Source organism: Lutjanus erythropterus, chromosome 13, assembly GCF_056507025.1.
Source record: "Lutjanus erythropterus isolate fLutEry1 chromosome 13, fLutEry1.hap2, whole genome shotgun sequence".
Lineage (NCBI taxonomy): Eukaryota > Metazoa > Chordata > Actinopteri > Lutjaniformes > Lutjanidae > Lutjanus > Lutjanus erythropterus.
In genome coordinates this window covers 17,131,551-17,146,200 of record NC_139329.1, presented here as the reverse complement: position 1 = coordinate 17,146,200, position 14,650 = coordinate 17,131,551, and the positions used below count along the sequence as shown (strand labels likewise).

The window sequence follows — 14,650 nt, the reverse complement described above, 5'->3', positions numbered from 1 at the left end:
TCACAAAGGGCATGACGCACACACAAACACACACATGCACACACACACACACACACCTGACTCAGTGTGCCTGTGGAGCCCACTACACATCTACAGAAAGGTCAAAGGTTAATGAGGCTGAAGACTTTTAGCAAGACCACCCACTCTGTCTGCCATGATGCACAAAATACATAGAAAATATATATATGTAAATACCCTGAGGATAACTGTGTCGAAAAACAAGTTTACTATCCAATTCAGAGAAATTAAAAATATATTATTTGTTGAAATTCTGAGTCTTAAAAGCTGGTGTGTCAGTATATATCACCAAGAAAAAAGATGACAGTCAAATTTGGTTTAGGCAGATTACTTATCATAATCTGATAACAATGTTTCTTAAGCCTTATCTGCCTTTAATTATATAGATTTAGGCGTCATTGTGCACAATACAATGACCCAATGAATACCATGAAAAGACATCAGGGAGGCTGGCAGACAGAGGAACATGAGAGCTGTGGTGAGCGGTTGCTAGGAAGCAAATATGGCCTCATCAATGCATCAGTGGTTCCTCTAACAACATAATCTTTATGAAAAACAAATTGGCCGATTGCATTCATCTGTAGATGTCAAAGAAAACACGCGGGCCTCCTGAATAACCCGTGAAAAGCATTACTTAACTGGCTGGTAAGACAAAACCTTAGTCATCTGATCACAGAGAGACAAAGAGAATACCTTCTGTCAACAGGCAGCAACAGCATCCTGCTCCTCCTCAGACAGACCTAATGGGCTTATTAAGGCTGACCGATAATTCACTCTCAGTGTTCATTGACTTTTAATAAACAGGAAGCTGAATCATACTGTAATGACATGTTTTCATGTTATCATTCTACAAATATCTGTTGTTTAAATAAATTATTCGGAACATGCTGCAGATCTCAAAAGAGTTTTTGTTCCACAGGAAAAATTCCAGTAGCTAGATGGTTTGATTTCATGCAATATATAAAAGAGGAATGGTTATTACTTTCAACATCTTTTTGAACACTTAATTTGTAATTTTGCATTCATTTGTCAAGTAATATTATAAACATTTTTTTAAATTACCCTCACTATTTCAAAATTTGGAGAAATATGATGATAAAATGCCCCCTCTCATGTCTGACACAAAGACTGGAAACAAGGAGAAACAGCTCGCCTGGCTCTGTCCAAAGATAACAAAATCTGCCAACCAGAATCTTTAAAGCTCTCTAATTAATACGCTACATCTTGTTTGTTTAATCTGTACAAAAACTAAAGAGTAAAAACAACAAGTTTTGGTTTTACAGGAAGCTATATGACCTCCTGAGTCTTGTCGTTACAGTGAGGTTGCCAGGGAACCAGCAAAGACTCCAATTAGTGAGATTTAGAGGTGCTGACAGCCAATTTTCTTTGCCTAGGATGGTGAGGGAATGACCTGCCCTACTCTGCCTCTGATTTGCTTGCACTTGTTGCCCTTGTTGGTTTGGTTGGTTAGAGTTCATGATTAGTAGATTTGATTGGTAGGGTTAGGGAAACAATATCAGGATAAGCCAACGAGAACAAGAGTAGGGCAGGTCAATCCTCAGCCATGCTAGGACAAGAAATACTGCATGCTGGTATGCAGATGTTCTTGCTATTTTGCAGTGCCAGGCTAGTTGTTTCCTGGTTTGCAGTCTTTGTGCTAAGTTCAGTGGGAGCTGAATGATTATCAGATCTGATATTCAGCATTTTTTCAATAATTAGACCCTTTTGTTTTTTTTTCAAATGAGACTGCAGATAAGATCTGTCGGTCGTCAACATTCTTTGGTTTGACCCAATGACCCGTCCACAACACTGTCTAGTTGGTTACATGTCACAGGTAATAGCCTATCAACAGTGACAGTGACAGAGAATCACGCACAGACAGTTGCCAGTCGAACGAGCGGACCTTGCAGGTAAGGCAGCAGATATTTCAGAAGTTATAAAAATCACAATCTTATATATAATACTGGTTTCAAACATAGATTATTGATTTCCTTGATTGCAAATAATTTCTTTGTTGTTTCTCATGCTTCTTTTTTGACCCTGAAAAAAAAAGTATCCGTTGACCCCTAAAGCTGAGCCAACTATACAGATATGAGTGATATTATTATTTAACTCAGCAAGAAAGGAGAAGAATATATTCCAAAACGCTGTCCTACTTCTTAAACAATCAGGTTTTTAAAAAATGGACAAAATCAATGTTAAAATATGCTGATATTAAGTACCTGTGTGGGTCAAGTTTAAAAAATGCTTAAGTATTTCTCTAAATGCAACAAAGTGCATCTATTCATTTGGCCACTCCTGCCTGGAAAACACTTCAAACTCCACATTTTGTACCAAAAGGATTGTATGTCTTGTCACAATGACTACATTACGAATTTTGGGGACTTTTCTGCCTTGTTTTTTTAGTAGGACAGCCGTAGAGTGAAAGGAAAGGAGGGAGAGAGGGTGAAGGGATGACACACCGCAAAAGGGCACAGGCTAGAATTGAACCCAGGTACCTGCAGAGGACTGACAGCCTCAGTACAGCCTCTGTGACGTGTTGAATGACTTTTATCGGTAAAATCACCAGCAATTTCTTTCTTTAATTTCACAATAATAACTTTGGCACACATTGATGGCTAAAGTACCTGAGTCTGTGTGAAGATCTGGGCCTTCTGACACTCCTCCAAGCTCGGTGCAAAACTGGCCATGACGTGCTCCTCTGTACCAATCATCTGCACAATCTCTTGGTCACTCTCTACACCCATACCCTGCGAAACCAATGTGGGCGAAACCAAAATAAAGAGTAATTAAAATATTTGTTGTATGTATCCACATAAAGACAATATCAGTGAGGTAAGATGACATTTTGTAGATAGTAACAGAAACAAGAGGTGAGCCAGGAGGCATCAGGAGGAGAAGTGTGTATACAGGGAGGGTGGGAGGTGAACTGGGAGTCATAAGGTTGTCTGACATTTGCTTATGGAAATGTGAAGCTGTGGGAACTGATCCGTCTGTCCCACACTGGCTCTGAGGTTGTTTCTGCAGCCGCTGCCAAACACAGCAAGAGATGGCCGGGGAAGAAGAAGTCACCCAGGATATACAAGTGCACAGCAAACAGAGCGAGCATGTAAACGGTGTCCTGTGGATAATAACTTCAGCTCCAAACACTCGACGCTCACAAGTTGACATGTTTGGAGAGATTTGCCCTCAGAGGGGGGAAAAAGTTAATGATGCCAGCTGGCTGACTGACATTTTATTGAGAGCAAAGGGCGACATGTGAAAATGAATCTGATGAAGAAGTAATGAAAATACTGACCTTCTACTACATACTAACCTGCAACAAAACCTCTCTCTAAATACATGCATTATTTATGTTCTGAGGAATCATCTGGTACAGACAATTTAGGGGGCTTTAGTAAAACAGAGTACAACATAAAGTTCAATTCAATCAGATAACGTTACTGTGGAAACAAACAAAAGTTTATAATTCAGCCTCTGTAACAACAACATAAAAAACAGCTTCATTGAAAAATTATCTAGCTGTCTTGTAGCACCCCCTACTGGACGCATAGTGTCACTTCTCTGTGTCCATGCACATCAGCACCATCAACAACTCTTTTACCTTGAATATGATGGCGATTGGGGCGTCCTCTGACAGTGTGTTGTGCCTCAGGTAGAATCTGCCTTGTTTGACAATCATATTAGTTCTGCTTTTCTTCTCATGAGTAGAGCTGAAATTGACAATATATAGAAATATGTACATTTAAAAAACAGAGCAGAGGAGGAAACAAAAAGTCTGTCAAAGAAAATAAATGGTTTCACAAAAATAGGACTAGAAACTTAACATATTCAAATATCAGTCTGTCTTGCCACTGCAACAAAATGCAGTTTTAGGCATTAAAGGTACTCTAGTAGTACTATAGTGTTTTCATGGTGCGTTATCAATCCAGAGGTCGGCCAAGTTTGCGCTACTGATAGTAGACAACACATCTGAACTAACCACCGCTCCTGATTATTTGCTTCTTTCAAATTGGGTCAACATGTACTGTGTTCAGCTCTCTGGTAATATTCACAACCTTGCATATAAAAACTGTCTGAAAGCGCTGAGTCTATGTACAACACATCCCACAAGTGACATCTGACGTAAGTAATGATGTTCACAACTCCAAAACATGATCAGCAGGGCGGGAACAATAACTGGCATGCGTCCGCTCTCCAAGAAATACTTGAGGAGACAGTGAGGACGCAGAAGGTACAGTTTACCAAACTGTAAGCTGAACAGGTATAAATTCTTGTTCTACTATCAATCAAACTACTTAACAGTTTGGTGCTGGGCATTTGCGCAATAATTTGATGAAGAGCATTTGCTGGGAAATAACCCTGTGCAGGGCATCTGTGCAATCACTATGTGTAGGACATTTCTGTGATAATTTTGTTTAGGACTTTTGCGCAATTACTTTAGGTAGGAGATCTTTGCCACACTTGGATTTCGGGCATCGTGCAATACTCCTGGGGTGTATGCTTTTTCAGGTGTATGGATCTGGTGGTGACACTGTATGTTACTGTAACTGTAGTTTGATTGTACGTGTGTGTGTCACCCGTGTTCTCTCAAATGTCAAAGACAAATTTCTCCTAAGGGGAACAATAAAGGATAAGATAATGTAATCTAACAAAATGGTCAATTTTAGTCAAATATAAGCTTGTCAGAATAATGAACTAGTTTTTCATCAATCTACTTCCTAAATAAATTAGTTTAAGAGGGATATTTTAAATGTTTATATGTTTATGACAGATGAGCATTTTCAAACAAAAAGTTGTACAAGTACACTATCAGGTTTGAAATCCTAAGACTGGATATTTAGTTAAATGTCCCAAATGTAAGATCAGTTGATCACCTACATGTTAGTGATCTACTGTTTACATCCCAGGATAATATCTGAAATGGCCGTGCATCTGGGTTACTGACCAAACTAAGACATCAGTGCAAACACTCTTTTTTAAGTAGCTATGTATCCACAGCAAGGCTATATACCATCTGTTAGGAAAAAAAAAAAAAACAAAACTACTTTTTAAAACTACTGCTGCACTGAAAATAATTAGGGCAGACGTTGTTACATCACCTGGTAACCGAGGCTCCGACTGCACCCTTCCGGTCCTGCTCCACAATGATTCGATTCTTGGAGAGCTGCTCTTGGATCAGAATGACTTTCTCCTGACCTTTTACAATAAAATAGCCTCCTGTGAAGAAATACAAGATGGTGCATGTGAATCACTATCACAGAAAAAACTAATAATAATAAGAATGACTTTATTTTACTTAGAGGAAATTCATCTTTTCATTCTGATTATTAATTTTTACACACACAGAAATCTATACACATGCAGTTAATGTGTAAAGATATCAGAGCACCTGATCTGCTGCAGTACAGTGCCCCAAACTCTCAGGGGTTAGATACCTTGTTCAAGGGCACCTAGGCAGCACTCCAGAGGTGAACTTGCCCCATCTACCACCAGTGCACCTCCACACTGAAGGGTCCATGCTGGCCACCCTATGATTCCCAAGCCAAGTCCCCTTGTACTGAGCTACTGCTGTCCCACCAAACAATTATATTGTCTTATCGCTCTCATTATGGGTTACCCTTTGTGTACCTGGATCCAGAGGACATTCATTGAGTTTTGAAAACTCCATGGGCGTCTTTCCTGTGAGAACACAGTTTGAGCTTCGCAGCATGATCGGCATCCTGAGAAAAGCAGAATTAAATAAATTAAAAATAAGAGCATATGTATGTAATATAATATATAATATAATATAATGTAATTACATTATACTGTGCATGATTGTTGACTGTTTTTAGAGGAGAGCAGCATTTGTTGGTAAGGTGGGAGATGTTAGATTCAAACTGACAAAACAGCTTGTGGGCTTTTGACCACGAACGTCAGAAAAGTAACCACCTGATGTAACACTATGGGACACACTGGGACAAACTATGATACCTTCCAATGGGCAGCGCATTGCGGATGATTCTCTGACTGCCACGAGTGTACTCTATATCCACTGTGATGGGTGCTGAGTAGGTCATGTCTCTGAGACGACACTGCGGAAACAAACACGAACAATGAGCTGCATCTCAACAACAGAGTGAACTGTTTGCATTTTTGGTTATATTTTAGAATGATTTCAAATATCCAAATTAAAGCTTCATCTACTTATTTTTTAAAAATGATCTATTCATTTATGTTTTAGGTTAAATAATCAATTAATCGTTTAGAAATATCAAAGCATAGTGAAAAATATGCATCATACTTTAAGTTTAGAACAGAGAGAACTGTTTTATTGTCTGATCAACAACTCAAACATATAAATGTTAAGTTAACATTAATAACGGCAAACCTCATGAGGAGATACAGGTCTGGTTACGTTGAAGCTTTCTTCAACATCAGGCATGCCAACATAGATATTGAGGTATCTGCAAGAAACACATTTAAATAGTTTTAAGTCAAAACTGAATCTAGAAACTGTTACATGTGTGTCTGGGGACATTTGTGTTAGATTGCTGTTGATTAACGCAAACGACGACAGTTAATGTGACTTACTTGAGGTACCACATGGGATCAGCATCACTTGTGATTTTTTCATTTGCTTTCATTATTTTCTTTATCTGGAAAAGAAGAATTTGATATTTACACGTAGACACAACTGAAACAGCTGTAACACAAACACAATGGGATGGTGTTTTACCTCCACATTGATGAAATAGTTGAACGAGTCAATGTGCTGCTTCACCAGCCCTTTAACCTAGGAGCGAGATTGAACAACAGGTTGCAAAATTACAGCGAAACTATAAGTTACACATGATAAAATAAAATCAGGGTTGGGCAATATATTGTTATTGTAATAAGAGACTAGATTTGGATTTTGGATATTATTATTTATCGTTATACTTTTCCTGGCTGCATTACAATAAAGTGATGTATTTTTCTGTTGTAGCTATTCTACTATTTGCCTTTACTCACTTAGTCATTAAATCTACATTACTGATAATTACTTATAAAAAATATCATTGTGTCTTTTTTTGTGAAAGCACCAATAATGCTATGTATTATATTATTATATTAATAATATATTATTATATATTATTATTGTCAATCATCATGAATCCAGACCCTCATTTGTCCGTTTACCCATCAATCACTTTAATATCACTGGGTGTATGATGCAACTGTAGGAAAGGTTGCAAATCAATGAGATTGTTTTTTACGAGAGTCAGATTTTAGTACAATTTTTGCATGAAGGTTATGAAGTTTCTTGATGTGTAAAGCATTTAATTCACTAAATTAAATGTATCTTCTGATTTGACTAAATCAAACAATTTCTTAGTTGATTTTCCAGAGAATCCATATCAATTATTATCACAAGACACAATTTCATATACTGTAAAAGAGGATTTATAAACTCAATGTAGGGTTAAATTCAGTACAGACGTTTGGGATTAGGGCTGCAATTAACTATTATTTTCATTATTGATTAACCAGTCAATAATTTTCTCAATCAAGCTTTTAGTTCTTTGGTACATAAAACTGTCAAAAAAATCATAAAAAATGTTGATCAGTGTTTCCCGAAAACCCAAAAAGACGATGCCCTCAAATGTCTTTTTTTTTACTGTCATAGAGGACTTAAATATTCACATTTAAGAAAATGGAATCAGCGAATTTGGACTTTTTTTCTTTTTCAAAAACATGACTCAGAACGATTAATTGATTACCAAGTTGGTTGGCGATAATGTAATAGTTGTCAAATAACCAATCGATCAACCAACTAATCATTGCAGCTCTATTTGGGATACACAGCAGGTGGATGAAGGTGTGTTCTGTTACCTTCAAGAAGGCTGGTAAAAGTTTCCATTTTTCCTGTCAATGAGAAAAAAAAACACGTCAGTTTGTGTTTAAGACTGTGTTGTACTGCAACTTGCTCGACATGCACTTGATCCAGCAACTTGCTCGACATGCACTTGATCCTGCAACTTGCTGATTCAAGTCAACGAGTTTAACAACTGTCTTCAACCTGACAAGTCCTCCCTCAAGACGTAAATAAATGTGACTGTTTGAAACACTCAAACTACAACAAACGGACACACTGTCTGTAGCTCAGGTTCATGTTCCCCTTCACATTGTACCTGAAGCCTGTCGTGTTATTCTGTGTGCTGCTGTTAGCCACCATGCTAAGCTAGCTCCTGTGTAACGTGGTGTGAGACTTTGAGAGTTTAAACTCACCTCCACAGTGTTGACAGGAGCCGCCAGCTCCTGAGGAGTCAGGTCACAAAACTCTCCTCCCAGCACCTCCATTTTTATCTCTGCTCTTCAGCAGTAAACACATTCAACTCTGTTCACGCTGTCACTGTTGATATACGGCATCGGAAGTCGCTCCAACATGCGTCCTTATCGCGTGTGTCACTGTAAAACGTCCGTGCGGGCGGAACGAAAGAAAGGGTTCCGCTTTTCCCTCTGGTGCTGAAAATTTGTTTTCTATCGGTGTCTGTGAAAATAGCAACTAGTAGTAAGTACATTTACAAGTGATTTGGAAGTACTGGTATTTTACTTGTGTACTTCAAGCTTTTGAGAATGTACGAATTTACTGCATTTATTTATTAGCTGTCAGCAGCTTTACTACACACTGATAAAGGACCAATCCATGCCAAAGTTATTTATATATTTGTATTATAATTAACTAAAAAAATATCTAAAAACTAAAATTAGGAGTGAAAAAAGTTTTAGTTACCTGAAATAAAAATAAATAGTTTATAACAAAACTAAATGAAAGAGTATTTTCTACAACTTACCAAACTAACTAAGATAAAATAAAAAAAATATACAGGAATTGTCTTCGTGTCTTTGTCTTTCATGTTTGGCAATTTGGTCAAATTTGTAATCAGAAGCATGAGGAGGCATTGGTGTTTATAGACTGGGATGTCAGTTTCCCTCACAAAGTGTTGTTTGTATTGTAATACCCATATTATATTCTGATCTTCTTAAACCTTGCAAATACCAACATACTATAATTGAATAACTAAAACTAACTCAGAAAATGAAACAAAACTAAACATTTAAAACCTAAACTGAACAGAGCAAACCCACTCTAGAAACAGATTAAAAATAAAATAAAAATAAAAAGTACTCAATACAAAACTGTGATAACTCTGGTTTATCAAACTACAAAACAAAAGCATTAAAATAAAAATAATAATAATAACTTAGGTAACTTCAGCCACCACCCCTGTATGAGGTGGGTTGCAGCAGAAATGGACTCTAAATTAGAGCTGTAGTCTTGAGACTGGGGATTGGGTCAAAAAAGGACTTCAGGCTTAACTTGGACTTAAAGGAATAGTCCACCCAAAAACTAAAAATCTGTCATTATCTACTCACCCTTATGCCGACTGATGGTCTGATTTAGTTTTCACTCCACAAAACACTGCTGGAGTTTCACAGGAATACAGTGTTGCAGAATCTCCCAAACCATCTAAGTGAATCATTACCAGTTTTCAAATGTAAACAACAACTAAAAAAATAAATAAAATGCCTCCATACTGCTCATCTGGTGTAATCCAAGTCTTCTAAAGTCCTAACATGCCGCTTGCACACCTTCACACCACACACACCCAGTTCAGACAGTGTGCAAGTGCACATGAGCGTGGCACCAAGCTGAGGATATACAGTGAGGATTTAAGCTTAAAACATGATGTAAATTAACACAGTAATACAGTTTTAAGTAAAATTTTCAAGTAAATATTTGGCTAGTGGCCAGCATTCACAGACCTGAAGGACCTGCAGCTTCTCTTGCAATCTGTGTGTATGGAGCAAATCACCACACAACTCTGAACCATCCACAGACCAATGGCACTGGTTATATTAAATTACTGCACATATGTTAATAAATCAATAATCTGACACTCTTGGAGGAAACATTCCTCCCAATTAACACTTTTTTGATACCTGAGAACATTTAGGGCCAGTTAAATAATAAAATGTAATGGAGTATTTCATCATTGTTATTGGTACTTGCACTGACGTAAAGTATTTATTCCACATACCCACAACTTAATTAATTACATCACTGCAAAGAAGTGGTTGAAATGTTAAATGTTCATTTTATTTTCTGTAGACATCAAATATTTATTTTAAAAAGTATCAAAAACCGTCATTAAAAAAGCTTTTCATGACAAGTTAAAAGTTTACAATCATCCTGATGAAAATGACAGACGTGTACACGTCGATGTCTGCACACTATGTAGGTCCGTGCTGCTTTAACCAAACCACAGTACATTTTGTGCCTAAGATTCTTGGACGTGGACGTTATGAGGATGTATCACAGGATCCTCCACATCAGTGTGAGTGCTGCTGCCTCAGGTGTCTGCTGTTGCTGCTGATCAGTTTGGGGTACGCTGTCCCGAGGGAGCGTCCATGTCTGATGACCACCAGCTCCATCTGACACTGGTCGATGTTGACCACCACTGTCGTGCTCCTCTCTGTGTTCATGAGGAAGATGACAGTGAAGACTGCCATCTCAAACTCAGGGCTAGTCCCGATGAAGGCGCTGGCGACGGGCTTCACCAAACCGTGCCAGCTGAACTGGAGGTTCAGAACGTGGTCGTCTTGATCGGGCTGTGGACAGAAACACATGTTACAGAGTTAGATATTTTTTAAAAGATATTTTCATTGAAGCAGAATAACATTTTTTATGTAACCAATATGGTAAAAAAAAAAAAGACAAAAACCAAACAATACTCACACTGAAGTATTTATTACTATAGTTCACAGTCCTTCTATGTCTCCAAAGATCCAAACCTGGGGTCCGGTGGGATTTCAGTTTTTATAGTATCTGAAGTTATTCTAACAACATATTTCTAAATTTCTCCCAGATAAAGAGCATTTCCAGAGGGTCGCTCAAGTTGCTTGGTTAATGGAGTGTATGGCACATGTACAGAGGCTCAATTTCAGCCTCCCCTCTCCCCTCTCTCTCCCATTTCCTGTCTGCTTACAGGCTGTCCTGTCAAATCAGGGCTTCTGTGCATTTCTGTGCATTTCAAGAATATTAAAGCAATCAGCTTCACTGTAATAATATTCAATTTTTGATTCCCTTTTATTTTTAATCTCAATCTTATCATGGATCGGCAAATTTCCTGTTTAAAATAAGTCCGACCCTTAAAGCTTCCCGAATTAGATACTTCAAATGGAGATTCTGGGGGAAATTTGTCTTTATAGCTTTTGCAGACCCAGTTTCTGGTCTGAAAATATTTAAATAAACAATTATTTGATTGTTTAAACTTAAGACAGATATACTTGTGATTGGATATCAAAGACAACAGTTCATGTTATTACAGAAAGAAAAGCATCTATTTTTCTGATAAACTGTTATACTTACTAAGTCATGGTAACCAGCCTTGTATCCTTTGTAGTCCAGGTGTGTATTTTTTTCTTGCAGGTAAAACTGGACCCAGTTGTGAAAACCGATGATCTCTGTTCCAGATTTTGTCTCTCCAACAAAGACATGCTCGAATCCACAGGAGTCCAGGCTGAAAATCCACAGAAAATCAAACATTTAAAATAACTGGATCATGTTTTACTCAGTTGCAGTAAATCCCTTGGTTGCTTTGTGTAATGACACGATCATCTGCTGGTGTTTGGCAGGATGTTTCGGTGTCTCACCCTGTGTTTCTCTGTCTGTAGTAGAGGTTGAACCAGATCAACTGCAGCTGATTCTTAAAGAGCCTCAGGTTGGAGCTGGACTTCCCTTTGCTCACCAGGTACTTATGAGCCCGCTGTGGAGAAATCACGTTATGACGCATCAATGCAAACCAGACTCTGGTGCAAGACAACTCTACTCTACTGTGACTCAATACTATAACAAACTGTAAAGACAAAAACATAATTCATATTCAGATGGATTTAACTTCATATATGAAGACACCTTTTTAACTTGACACTTGACAAGTTTGTGTTCTCAGACTTTCAGCATTTTACTGAGACATGTTTTAAAAGTGTATTATTAGTCTTTAATATTTGTTGAAAAAGCTATTTCATGTCTGAGAAATACATATTTATTGACACTGAGGAAATACTCAAAACAATATTCAGATACACTATTATTCACACTTAATATATTCCCAGAGCTACTTTACTTTTTCCTTTTTACTTAAAATATGATTGTTAAATTTAAAAATAATGAAAAAGGCACAGTTATTTAATGTAGCTGACTGGTTCTCAACCTGGAGGTCACAACCCCCACTAGGAGCTGCCAAAGCCTCATCAGGGAAAACTTTTAGACTTGTAAAAGTATAGAGAAGGCCTGTCTCTCAGCATTTTGTTTATTTCTGTGAAGAAAACTAAACAAAAATGTTGTTTTTAAAGATTAAATCAGAATTAAACGAGAGAACCACTCAGTTAAAACAACCAAAGAGCTAACTGAGCAAAGATCAGGGACAAAGAAATTTGTATTTGCATTTGCCAAAAAAAAGCCTATTAAATATGTGATTGTTAAAATATAGAAAATACATAATACAGACACTAAATACTAAAATGCATAATTGTTCTCTGAGGAAGAACACTGAAGTCCTGATGTCAACTGCAGCCATCAGGTCCATCGAACAAACGTGATATTCTTCCAAATACAACAAGTACTTCATGTCCACATTTTTCCGCTGGTCCTCTTCAGGGAGACCACCGAAGCCAACGCAGCATTCCACAGCTGCACACAGATGTTTTTTTTTAAGCTCTCTAACATCATGAAATAATGTGTTCAGCGAGGCCGGAAGAGACTGAACTCCCTCTGGAGTTCAGCTGCAGCCTCAAAACCACGAAATGTAGGAAAACAACCACCGGAAACAGTCAGTGGGGAAACAAAACAACTTCTAATATCTATTATATAATTTATCTCGTTACTCTGACGCAACCAGACTGAAAACTAACAGGTGTAAGAAATGAGGTGTTGTGCAATAGAAACTAGTGACGGAGCTGTTTAAGTCTGTGTGGCTTTTTAGGTGCAACTGGTCGGAACATGTCAGATTTACCTTCATGACTTCTGTCTGTAAGACAGCATCCAGGAAGAGATTCATCTCTGTCAGCTCCTCTGTCGTGACTCGCTCGGCCACACCTGTGGACCGCTCATAGTTGTCCAGGAGTCTCATGAACCCTGCAGGCACAGAAATGCAGTTTTATTTATTACAGTGAAGACTGAATAGAAACAAACTGTCTGTCTGTTGTCGAGACACTTACGGTAGAAGGTGGTCATGTTGTTGAGTTTGTTCTCATTAACGTTGGAGAACAGAGGCAGTGAGGCGTGATCCTGCACAACATGGCTGCCCTGGGTTACATAACTGGCTCTGCCCTGGACAGTCCAAACAGAATATATAACTTTATAAAAACAGAGGATGAATGCTTACTTTTTTATTTAAAAAATACATATGGAGGGATATATGTTGTAACAAAAACGTGTCCCATTACATTTTTTTTTTATTTTACTCTAACCCCTCCACATTTTTTCTCTTCTTCCTCCTTTCTCTTAATTTATTTAATGCTGTTTAACATTATTAGTGTACTGTACATATGCACGCATGTATCCCAGACATTACTATGTACTGTTATTGTACAGTCAAAAAGACAACATATCTACAGTTTGAAAAAAAAAAAAAAACAGAGTGTTTGAATAAGAATGTGCTGTGTACCTGAACAGAGAGTGTGTAGTCTACTCCAGGCGTCAGGCGATTCACATCCAGCCTCCACAGCTCATTGAAAATGTTGGAGAGTTCCTGGTTTACAGCTGGTCTGTTAACAAAGTCAGCCAGGAGAGAAATACAGACAACTGACAAATACAGCAAACACAGTAACTCATGAGAAAAGTTGTTTCTGGCTGCTGTACCTTGATGCATTCAGTCCAGTGAGAAACACAGTAAGAAGGACAAGAACTCCACAGAACCTGTACAACACACATTCACACATTTTATATAAATACATCAAAACTGGAAAAATTTTAACTTAATGTTGTCAATTGTCTAACATTAAGAAAATAAGTCACAAAAGTTTTATAAAGTGCAATAACGCAGCCAAACTCAACTACAAAATCAAATGAGTTTCTCCAATAATTAAAGGACACACCTTGCAGCCATGATACTTCTTGCAGGCTCCTCCAGCTCGGACCACAATGAAATCCTCACTGGTCTGTTTCAGTCTCCACCCGATCTGAAGATCCTGCAGACGTCGGGGATTGTCGACCGACTGCGCATGCTCAAAGTGTTGAGCGGAGCGGCCAGCAGAGGGCGCTTTGTCTCACTGATTTGATGCACTTTGATGCAAAGCGTGTTTTTCATCTGTTCATCTTTATTTACTAAAGATCCCAGCTGTTATTTCCTGTTTGTCTGTATTGTTTGTTTTTTGCAGAGACAAAGAATAGAGGGACATAAGGAGGATTTACTTCAACAAGTTATATTTAGTGTAAAACATTTAATGTAAAGGTGAATATCAACTCATTTAATGTTACTGTCAGAACTTAAGTGATGAACATGTTAGGTGTCCAATCAAGTAAACACATTATACCTGCCAAACTACAGCTACCAAATAAAATGACTGAATGTGTGTGCAGAATGATTTTTAGCAGCAATGC

General features: G+C 37.8%; 2 protein-coding genes across 2 annotated transcripts in view; both read right to left on the bottom strand.

The window, feature by feature from the left end:
* polr3b (polymerase (RNA) III (DNA directed) polypeptide B) overlaps positions 1 to 8,435 on the bottom strand; it is a 29,656-nt gene extending 21,221 nt beyond the window's left edge. Inside the window, exons 1-10 of the mRNA XM_084734240.1 lie at positions 8,272 to 8,435; positions 7,876 to 7,908; positions 6,740 to 6,796; positions 6,595 to 6,659; positions 6,392 to 6,467; positions 5,995 to 6,095; positions 5,650 to 5,741; positions 5,121 to 5,238; positions 3,623 to 3,731; positions 2,646 to 2,768 (exon numbers count right to left, since the gene is read on the bottom strand). Of these exons, the coding sequence (XP_084590366.1) occupies positions 2,646 to 2,768; positions 3,623 to 3,731; positions 5,121 to 5,238; positions 5,650 to 5,741; positions 5,995 to 6,095; positions 6,392 to 6,467; positions 6,595 to 6,659; positions 6,740 to 6,796; positions 7,876 to 7,908; positions 8,272 to 8,343 (846 nt within the window). The 5' untranslated portion in view covers positions 8,344 to 8,435. The remainder of the gene's footprint in view (positions 1 to 2,645; positions 2,769 to 3,622; positions 3,732 to 5,120; positions 5,239 to 5,649; positions 5,742 to 5,994; positions 6,096 to 6,391; positions 6,468 to 6,594; positions 6,660 to 6,739; positions 6,797 to 7,875; positions 7,909 to 8,271) is intronic.
* A 1,687-nt stretch (positions 8,436 to 10,122) lies between these two features.
* Positions 10,123 to 14,384, bottom strand: endouc (endonuclease, polyU-specific C). The gene is made up of 8 exons (XM_084733294.1): positions 14,146 to 14,384; positions 13,910 to 13,966; positions 13,716 to 13,815; positions 13,267 to 13,378; positions 13,062 to 13,183; positions 11,701 to 11,813; positions 11,417 to 11,567; positions 10,123 to 10,656 (listed from the first exon to the last, which is right to left on the bottom strand). The coding sequence occupies exons 1-8, from the start codon at positions 14,154 to 14,156 to the stop codon at positions 10,378 to 10,380; spliced, it is 945 nt and encodes a 314-aa protein (XP_084589420.1). The 5' UTR covers positions 14,157 to 14,384; the 3' UTR covers positions 10,123 to 10,377.
* Between the last annotated feature and the right edge of the window lie 266 nt (positions 14,385 to 14,650).